Below are 10,374 nucleotides of genomic sequence, written 5' to 3'. Positions count from 1 at the left end.
CCTGCTAAAATAATAATAATAAAAAAAGGAAAACAGGAAAAATAAAGCCACTACCTCTTGTGGTGAAAATCCCCAGTGCAAACACGACTCCGCAGGGAGTCAGGAATGTATAAAATGCCCATCACAGGTACATGTGGCACCAACCAATGTCTTCATGCAGCACTGTAATTAAATAGAGACTTGCACAAGCCACCCTGATGTTGATCTGGTTGTTTTGTTCTGTTTTACACCAGTGCTGGTGCTTGGCTCTGAGGGCTCAGGCCCCAGGGAGCCACGGCTCTGCTGCAGAGTTCAAACACAGCTTGGCTCTGAGGGCTCAGGCCCCAGGGAGCCAGGCTCTGCTGCAGAGTTCAAACACGCACAGGAAAATCTGCCTTCACATGAGATCTGGCTTTTTTCTGACTTGCTTCTCAGACTGTTCTCCCTTTTCCCCCCTTATCTCAGTCTGTCCTTGAGAATTCTGCTGTTTGTCTTGCCTGAAGCCACACGAATCAGACAAGGGAAGGGAGAGGTGCAGAAAGGCACAGACAGAAAGGAAATGGTCTGAAATTTCTCTCCTCTCCCAGACAGAAGTGGGCTGGGGAGGGTTGCAGGAGGAAGGGGTGGAAGGCAGAGGTGCCTGGCTGAATTCATGCTGGAGAACTTCATTGTTTCATTTAGGAGTATTTCTATTTATGCTGCACTGTTTCCTCAAGCTACACACTCAGGTGTTTGGTGTTTCTGCAGGTGGGCACTCAGCCAGGCTTCATCAGCACTTTTTAAATGAAGATTATTTTCTTTATATAAAAGAAGAAGAAAAAATAATAATAAAAAGAAAATCCTTCCCACTGCTAGGAAAGAAAACTGTCTGTCCATCTCCAGGAACTAACAAACTAAAAGTTCAGTTTATTGGCATTTCAGATACAAAGGTCTGCTCACTTTTGAGCCAACACAGAATAATCCCTGCTCTGAAGCCCTCAGTTTATGCAGAGACCAGAATCTCCAGAGCTGCTGAGTTCAAATGAGGCTGAATTCTCCTTCTTGGATGATTCAAATCAGTGCCACCATGACTGAGGGAAACGTAGGAGCTCCAAAGCCCCCCTCTCCCCCCCCAAACACATCAGAATAAATGATATTTTCAGATCAAACAGGACACACCAGGTTGTTTTCAGCCTGTCTGGCCTGAGCCTGGCAGGATCAAAGGCAGCTGCTCTGAGGTTCACCCTTACAGCCAAATTTTATTTCTGAGCCTGTGGACAAAACCCATTCACAGCATCCAAAAGAGATAAAAAGAAGGATCTGCCCATCTCCTGGGGCATCTGAGTGAGTTCTACTGCTCCAGGTCAGGCCTGACACATCCATGGGTGTGCTTTGTTCTGCACACCCAGGAAAAAAAAAAAAAAAGATAAAACCAGTTACTCTTGTTAAATTAACTCCTTGTCTTTAATCAAAGCTTCTTTTAATGACTCCAACTGCTCCCCCAAGTCTTCCTGAGGGTACCAGCCTGTCTGCTTCATAAAGAGCTTTTGACTCACAAATAACAACTTTCTTCACCAAAGAAAGAGTGATCATGGTGGACTAAACATAATTAAGGCGCAATGAATAATTAACAGACCTAGAAATGCCTTTAAAGAGACTTAAGAAGCAAAGCAAAACCCTTTCAAATGAGAGGAAAACATTGTGCCTCACCAAGCTGCCATGCTGGGCCCGGGAAAAAGAAGTGGGCTAATGAGAGCAAGTGAGCACATTTAGCCAGTTCAGCTCTGCCTCCCTGCTGCAAGCCTCCCTGGCACGCAATCAACAGCAGCCTGGGCCCTGCTGAGCCTGCCAGGGGCACAGCACCCCCAGCCCAGCTGCAGCATCCGTGCCAGGCTCAGGGAAGGAAGGCAACAGCGCAGCTTTGTCCCTGCTCTTCTCAAAAGCCATTTTTCCTGGTTTTACCCAAGCCCCCGCCCGCCAGGGGAGTTGGTGACACGTAACAGGGGCACAAGGTGTTGCACCTTGTCAGCAAAACAGCCACAAAAGCACAGGGAGCTGATGGAAATGGGCTCTGCAGGGGGATTGGGTGTTCAGCTGCTGTCCCTGCACTGGGGAGGCTCCTCAGCACAGAACAGATGGGGTGAATCAGGTGGTCTCTTGCCTGTCCGGGATTTGGCTGCCAGAGGTGCCTCTGGACTCCTGACTCTGCACGAACAGGCTGCTTTCCCACCCCACGAGACTTCATCCCCTCCCCTCCATTACCCCACACCCCCTTCCAGAGAATTCCCTGCTGGAAGGGCTGCCCTGAGCCCCTTTGGGGCAATGCCACAGCCCAGCTCATCCTGGGGACAGAAGCTGCATCACCTTTTTACCCCGAGTCTGGGAGCCTTGGGATGGGGAATATCACAGGGATATTTAGGGTGACCAGTTCCTGCCCACAGCTTGCCACACTGCTGTTCAAATAGGCAGGGCCCAGGGACACATAAAGCTGTGCCTGTGGCTTCAGGACAGCAGGACAGAGGAGCCAGGCACTACTCAGATCCTTTTTCCCATGGCTGATCTTGTGGGCTTTTAATGCTGCACACTGGGAGAAAAATAAATCAGCAGAGTCCAAGTGTCCTCATGGCTGTTTCTGCTTCCTATCTGTATCCAGCTGCTCCATAAACCCTTCTGAACTGTGTGCAGGGCAGATGTAAAGGGCTGCAAACATCACCTGGGAGAAAATCAGGTCACAGCCTCAGCCTTTGTCACTGCATCAAATGTTTCATAACAACCATTGTCAATATTTATTTAATAGTGCAGCCACAAAGCCGATTGTTCATTCAGGCCATGTGAAAAAAGCAAGAACAGTCCAAACTGACATCAGCCAGAAATGTAATCTCGTCCCCAAGTGCTAACAGCAACACAGAGAATCTCTGAGCAGCTCCTGAGTGTGAGTTCAGAGAGCTCTGTCAGATCACCAGCTGGAAAATGTACAAAGCTTCAGAGGGAAACCCAGGAGCTGCAAATCTGATTGAACAAGACAGGTTATGAGCTGGGAGCTCGTCTGTGTGAAGAAATGGGCAGTCAGTGCCAGTCTAAACAAATATGTACATCTCTCTCTCTGAACACCTCCCTCCCCCTGGGACAGCTCCAGTCAAAAACAAAAGTGACTTTGATCTGGCATAATTCTTCGAGTTTGCTAGGAAAAAAAATCCCCCAGCAAGATGGCAAAGCGGCTGCTGTGGGTCCTGCAGAGGGACTTGGCACGGCAGTGACTGTGCTCACAGCGGGGCCAGCTCTGGGGGTGACAGGAACGTGGCATGACGAGCTCTGGGGAGCGGGGTAAACCCACCCTGGATCAAACCCACGGCGTGAGACGAGCCCATGACACGAAATGGTGATGATTCCGTGATATTAAAGAGCTAAACTCCTGCCTCTGCCTCCCTCTGGGCCGTGGGCTGTGTTCCCTGCCAGGGAATCGCTGGGATAATGATGAAGAATGTGAGGGTTTGACCCAGAACAGAAGTGGGAATGGGCCCCAGAAGCCGACCCCACTGAGGGGGCTGGCTGAGAGCAGAGACAGCGGGGAAATGTTGGTGCCTTTGTGTCACTGAACACCCACCTGGCACCGCTCTGCTCTGACTGCCAGTGCAGGAGCAGGGGCTCAGCCTCTGCAGGCTGCAGCCTGGGTGCCAAAGTCACACCAAATTAACCTCGGGGACGCAGATTTATGATTGAATTATTGCGGCTGGCATTTTACTGCGCTGCAGTAATTGAGTTTGTGCGTGTTCCCAGCTGGTGGCAGATGCTCCGGGTCACATTCCTTCATCATGTTTACATCAAAATGCCTACCTGGAGCTTGCTGGGAGGGCAGATTATGCAGGCAGTGATTTGCTGGGGCTCAGGTAGTGCCTGGTAACCTGTTTAGCTCTGCCTTTGTGTCTGAGCCCCCCTAGCAAAGGGAATATTCAGCTCCTTGGCAGTTCCAGGTTGTCTGGGAAGGAACACGTCTGATTGCCTTTGTGATAAACAAGCCCTAAATCACTTCAAAGTTGAGGCCAGAATCACTGGGGAAGATTACAGACAGTGAAATAGTAGGGACTGGAAAGTGATTCAGAGATACCAGGGAAAATCACAGTAAATTCTACCTCCTTCTTAATTAAAAAAAAAAGCAAAAGGAAGTTTTCCATGAGCAGACTGAGATGCTGCTCTCCACCCAGCCAGCCTGACAGAGCTGGGAACAGGCATTTAAACCCCAAAGCCTTGGGGGAAAGCTGTCACCCTGTGGGTGACGTCCCAGGGGGTTCATCCCAGCACATCCTTGTGCTGCAGGGGAAGGCAGAAGTGTGTTTAGGGAGGAGGAGCTGCATGGGGCTGCACGAGCTCGCTGACGGGTTTAACTCATTGGCAGGAAAGCTGTTTTTGCAGCAAGGCTCATCCTCCAGCTGCCTAAGTATCCAAAATTCTCAAATCCATGCTGATGTTTGAGGCACCATTTGAAATTTCCCCCTCAGACTACAAACACGGTGAGGCCAAGGCATGGCCCAGATTTTCCAAGTGAATTCCAGGGCTGGGCACCCTGCTGTCCTAGATGGGCTCTGAAAAAGGTTGGAAAATGTGATCTTGGAGGTCTTTCCCAACATTAATGATTCCGTGGGGCCAAGGAGATGCAGCAGCAAGCCCCACGAGCTGCTCCCAGACTCCCAAAATGACCTCAAAAGCAGCACTTTCCAAGCTCACCAGATTTCTGAGGAATTCCGCTTTTTCTCTGGTTTTTTCTCTTTCTCTCATGGTGGTTGTTGATTTTTCCCTGTCACTTTTTAATGTCTGAGTGGGCTCATGTCCTGTGGCATTTTCCAGCATTCCCTGGAGCAGAACACGACCGTGCTCAGCCAAAAGGAGCAACACATTGGGCAGCAAACAGCCCTCAGCTCTCCCGGGAGAAATCCTGCTGGGGGTTACAAAACAAGGACTTAAACAAAATAAAGGCAGGGCAGCCTCAGCAAAACCTTTTGGCAGACTGGAGTCTTTTCCAAGGCGAGAAAATTAATTCCCTGAACTCCTCATAAGGATTTTTTCCTGCTTGGAGCAGATATTAAGAGTTTGCCCAAAGAACAGCAATAAAATCTTGCTGGTGGTAAGAACACTGCTCTGCCTTGCTGAGGAACAGGCTGGTGCTGAAGAGCAGTGAAAGTGCCATGGAACGAGGCCAGAAATGCCCCAAACCTCAATTCTGTCAAAGCTGAATTTTTTCAGTGTCCACAATGTTTCTCTTTTATTTCTAAAGTAATAGCCCTGCAGCACAGCAGCAAACAAAGGCTCATTTTAGCCCTTATTGCAGCTAATTACTGCACCCCCTGATTGCTGACCCTGCCTAATGCTCCTTTCTGGAATTGCTCCAGATGGACTTGGAGTCTTTAATGGGATATTTTCTAACCAGCGAGGCTGGTGGGGGTTATTTATTTATTTTTATTCAGAAGAAATTCCTTCCAGGACGGGGGGTTCAGTCACATTCTCTGGGTTTTCTCCGGGATGATTTGGAAGTGATCTCTGATATTTTTTTTAAGGGAAATTCAGAGCAATGTGTTCCAGGGATGGTTTTCTGTTCCTCCCAGCACGCTGCTGCCACTCCTTGCCACAAAAAGAGCTCTTCAGACTTACAGATTCCGTGATTCCATGACCTCCCAAACCCAGGCTGAGCAACAGATTCATGGCTCTCAACCTCTGAGGTGCCCTGTTGTTCTTACAGGAGGGATATAAATATTTTCCTGGGCTTTGTTTGGGTACAAAAGATTTTTCCCAAGGCCACAGAGGGTGTGAGGAGCACTGAAGTGCCAAAAGGAGAGCCTGAACTGTGGAATCTCCTCCCCAAACTGCCCCCACAGAGCTGAACTCCACCTCTCACCTCCAAGAACCTCAGGCTTTAAAAACAATCACTTTTGGGCTTGGGTTTGTGGGGATTTTTTCCCAAATAAGAGAACGAGGCCAGTAGCAAATTGCACAAGAGAAGGGTTTCCTGCTGTGCTCTGAGCCAGAAGAGAGGAAAGCAGCAGCTGATCAAAAGATGTTGAACTTGCTGGGGATGAGATGCCTGCTAGGAGGAAACAGCAAGTGCTCCTTGATTCCCAGTCAGGCCCCTTTTCCCCATTATTCTAATGGAAGTGGAGCTCACACCTGCGTGCACTGATAGAACTGGGTGGGGAGCTGCTTTCTGAAGTGACAGCGTGGTTTGATTTCAAAGCAAGGGGACAAGACCCCTCCCCGGAGCTGGGGAGTAGCGCAGGGAAGGGCTGGGTAGCCCGGGCAGGGAGCAGCCCGAGCAGGGCAATTCTGCCAGGCTCTGGAAAGGCTGAGAGGAGCCAGGCACGTCTCACACTGACGTCTGACACAGCACAGAGCCTACAACCACCTCCTTGCAAGGAAAAGAAACACAGAATTCACTATTCCTTCTTACATTAAAATCACTCCCTCCTACATTCACATCATTGCTGTCAGAAACATCTTGATTTTCCACACCTAAGGGGCTATGGAAAAAAACAAGCATTTCTGCTAAAAATAAGGGTTTCTTTTTCCCCACAAGCTGTATTTATTCAGATCTCCTTTCCTCTAAAACGCAGCATTATTTTAATTTTAATTTAATCCCGTATCTGCATAATTGCAGCACTGCCAAACAAACAAATCACAGTCACTGGGAAGCAGGAGCAATGCAAAACGTGGATTTAACTGACTTCATTTCCAAACATTTTCCTGTGAACATTCCCCCACAGAAGAGCTGCACTTCTCACTGAGATGTCCACGTTTTGATCACGACAAGCATCTCCCCTTCAAACAAATTTTACATCAGAAAATTTATATTATAGTCAGATCCCGCACTGAGAGCACTTAGGAAATCAATCCAGCCCCAGCTTTCACCCCTTGTGAAACCATCCCCTGGTTCTGGTGATTTATTTGCTCCGAGTTTCTTTGTGTGCTGTTTGTGGAGAACACCGGGTCTTAAAAGTCACACCCTGTGTCTTAAAAGTCACATCCATTTCCCATGGATGTCTTGGATAGAAATGATGGAAAGGGAACGCGGGCAGCCCAGATGACACCCCAGGATTTACAGAGCACGGGGTGACTCCAGCAGGGATCAGGGGGTGCAATGACATCAGCTTTAAGGGACCTTAAATTTCCCCCTCCAATTTTCCATCTTAACCAAGGGACCAACCCAAACCATCCTGGGATTCTCTGAGGGTTTTGAAGGGAAATTGATTTGAAAATATCCTCGTGGTTCAGGCTGTCTGGAACTGCTACAGCACAGAGAAGTTCAGGGCAGCACTCCAGAGTCATTCCACAGAATTCCCTGACAAAATCAGCAACACCACCCTGCTCACCCAAGCAGCTCTGGGTACCTTAAAAACACAATTTTTGAGGCATAAAGGTCAATGATTTTGATCTTTTTGAATCCAAACAAGCTGTTCAGGAGGTTTCTGGCCTGCTGCTGCTCCCATGCCCTGCCAGGAGCTGCCTTGGCTGTGAACTTTGGCAGCCCTTGGGTAAGAACATGAGATAATCAGCAGCAGATTTATCAGCAGGGACAAAAGACTGAAATGGAGTTGAAAAAGGGGGAAAAAAAAAGTGGGGGGATGGAGATCTACGAATAATTTTAGAAATAAGCTGCAAGTTGCACAGTCACAAAGCGGAGGCTGGAATGCACTTTTCCAGAGTTTGTAAAGACTCATTTAATTTCTATAGAAACTGAGCAGCAAACAGGTAATTTTCTCTGCAAATTGCTTCTATCACCTCTGGAATGCTTTGCAAGAGCAATGTATTTCCCTCGTGTCTTCTTAATCCCCTGTTATTTTCATTATAAATTTAATTAAGCTCTTGTAGAGAACATTCCATGACATAAGAGCTGAGTTTTGTTTTTCTGCTGCAGCGGGGACAGAAAGGAGCTGCTGAATTATGTGGCAATTGGATTGCTTTTTTTCTGGGTAAATATTTCAAATGACACCGAGCAGGGGAGACATTTGCTGAATCAATACAGCTGAAGCTGAGGGAAGGAGCTGCACAGGAAGGACTGAGCATCCCAAGAATTCTTTCCAGCCAGGCCTCTCCTCCTTGGGCAAAATTAGGGAGCATCAAGAGCAGGTAAATCAGGGAAATGCCAGGCTTTTAATGCCCCACACAGCTGGGGAAAGGAAGGAAGGAAACTGAGGAGATGCTGGCACAGAGGATGGGAATTCACTCCGTGTTATTTGATGGGCACAAGCTACACAGATCCTTCACTGCAGTTACAGCAGCCTCTAATCCCACCCTGAACATTCCCTTTCCTTCTCCAGCCCTTTGAAAACCTGCATCATAAATCAGTATTTTCCTGCTGTCTCTCTGTTTCCATTCTTGAGGAATTTCTGTATACACCAAGCTTTTTTTTTTGGGTGGTTGCAGAAAAAGGTCCATTTTTTACACTCCCTGCAACCCAAAATGTCACCAACATTTCACTTCATAACCTGCCCAGCTCCTCACTTCACCAATGGCAAATGTTAAAAATGAATCATTTTATTACAATTTATTTTAAATGGTATCTAAAAGCTTTGGTGTCAAAGCATCGTGAAAAACTGGGTTTGAATCAAATACACATCAATTCTTTAAGTTAACATAAAATGAAAATTAAATTGGTAGAGGTTGAGCTGTTTAACCCCTCTTTTTAACCCGTTTAATCTCATGTTATCAGGCAATAACAGCTCCCCTGCAGAGCTGGGGGTGTTTGTTTCTATTTCAGCCTCTTCCCAGCTCAGGTCATCATCCCACCAGGCACGTTTGGGAACGCTCAGGAGCCACAACGGGATTGCCAGAGCTGCACACAAGCGCTGCTCACTGTCACAAAGGAATCAAATCCACCAAGAAGATGTTTTTCACAGGAGGGATCAAGCTCTGGAACATCTTCCTGAAGGAAACCAGGAATTATTTCCCACGAGAGACACGACTCAAACCTTGGCCTGCAAACAGCCAGATCTCGTGTGGGATTGTTCTGGAATTTCTTTTCCCTGTGCTGCATCCATTTCAATACTCTCTACCAGTGATTTTTCCTTCCTTCCTTGTTTTATTTGATTCTTGTTACAGAAAGGAGATGTCAGGAAATCTGACACATTGCTGTGCCAGCAGCAGGTGAGAATCTCACGATTCAATTCCCACCTGTGCCAGGACCACTTTACACCAATTTTCTCTGTAGGAAAACATGGAATAAAAGCAATAAAACCTGTGGAAGATGTGGGCATGTGCTGTGCACAGCTTCAGCACTGCCTGTGTGAACAGGGAGTGCATAAATCCCTGCACAGGAAGGATTCAATAGGAAAGCACTGCCTAAAGTATCACCAAGCCAAAATGTTCTACGAGCTTGGAAAAGAACTTGTCATCAAATAACTTCATTTTCTTTTACTCTCTTAAGTGTTCATCCTTAAAACCTTCCATTTAAAAAGGGGAAATATTTTCCTGTAATCAGCAGGTGACAGGACAAGATGCTTTAAGGCATCACACCTGACGTGGGAAAGCTCAAGCTGTAAATTCCAGAGCTGATGAATTTACAAATCTGTCCTTCCTGGGATAAGTCTGGGTCTTGGAATCTTGGCATCATTCAGAGTCCTGTTCCCAGGTTTGTTCTCCTTGCCCTGGAGCAGGGTGATGATGTTCTCCCGCTGGTGCCTCACTGCCAGCTGCAGGGCCGTGCACCCGGTGATGTCCTCCACGTCCAGCAGAGCCCCTGCCTTGAGCAGGGTCTTGATGATGGCCATGTTGCCCTTGAGGACGGCGAGGTGCAGCGGCGTCCAGCCCACCTTGTTCCTGGCGTTGACGTCGGCCTGGCACTCCAGGAGGTTGATGACGCTGAGGAAGGAGCCCCTGAGCACTGCGAAGTGCAGGGGGGCCCAGTGGGACCTCTCGGCCGTGTTGGGGTCGGCCCCGCAGCGCAGCAGCTCGCTGACCACCGGCTCGTCCCCGTAGCGCGTGGCCAGGTGCAGGGGGGTCCAGTCCATGCTGCCCTTGGCGTCCAGCCGGGCGCGGCTGCCCTTCAGCAGCCGGATGATCTCAATGTGCCCCTTGAAGGAGGCCAGGTGCAGGGGGGTCCAGCCTTTGTCTGTCCTCAGCTCCACGTTGGCCCCGTATTTGATGAGTTTCTCGCAGATCAAGTACTTGCCCCTCACCACGGCCAGGTGCAGGGCGCTGTAGTGGTTCTGGTCCAGGCTGTTGACAGAGATCCCGTTCTTCAGCAGATAATGCACCACCCTGAACTTGCCCCTCTCCACAGCCACGTGCAGCGGGGTCCTGAGGTTCTTCTGCTTCCTCTCCAGGTCGGCTCCCTGGCCGGCCAGCAGCTTGACCCGGCCGACGTCCCCGAAGCAGGCGGCCACGTGCAGGGCGGTCTTGCCGTCCGCCTCCTGCATGTTGGAGTCGGCCTGG

The 10,374-nt window shown here is 48.8% G+C and overlaps 1 protein-coding gene across 1 annotated transcript in view; it reads right to left on the bottom strand.

Moving 5' to 3' along the window:
• Positions 1-8,462: 8,462 nt before the first annotated feature.
• The window catches only part of ANKK1 (ankyrin repeat and kinase domain containing 1), an 8,121-nt gene continuing 6,209 nt past the window's right edge, over positions 8,463-10,374 (bottom strand). Inside the window, exon 9 of the mRNA XM_008637028.2 lies at positions 8,463-10,370. Within this exon, the coding sequence (XP_008635250.1) occupies positions 9,501-10,370 (870 nt within the window). The 3' untranslated portion in view covers positions 8,463-9,500. The remainder of the gene's footprint in view (positions 10,371-10,374) is intronic.

Source organism: Corvus brachyrhynchos, unplaced genomic scaffold (genome assembly GCF_000691975.1).
Source record: "Corvus brachyrhynchos isolate BGI_N302 unplaced genomic scaffold, ASM69197v1 scaffold46, whole genome shotgun sequence".
In the NCBI taxonomy this organism is placed as follows: domain Eukaryota; kingdom Metazoa; phylum Chordata; class Aves; order Passeriformes; family Corvidae; genus Corvus; species Corvus brachyrhynchos.
The sequence above is the reverse complement of the archived record's forward strand: the minus strand, read 5'-3'. Positions and strand labels throughout refer to the sequence as shown.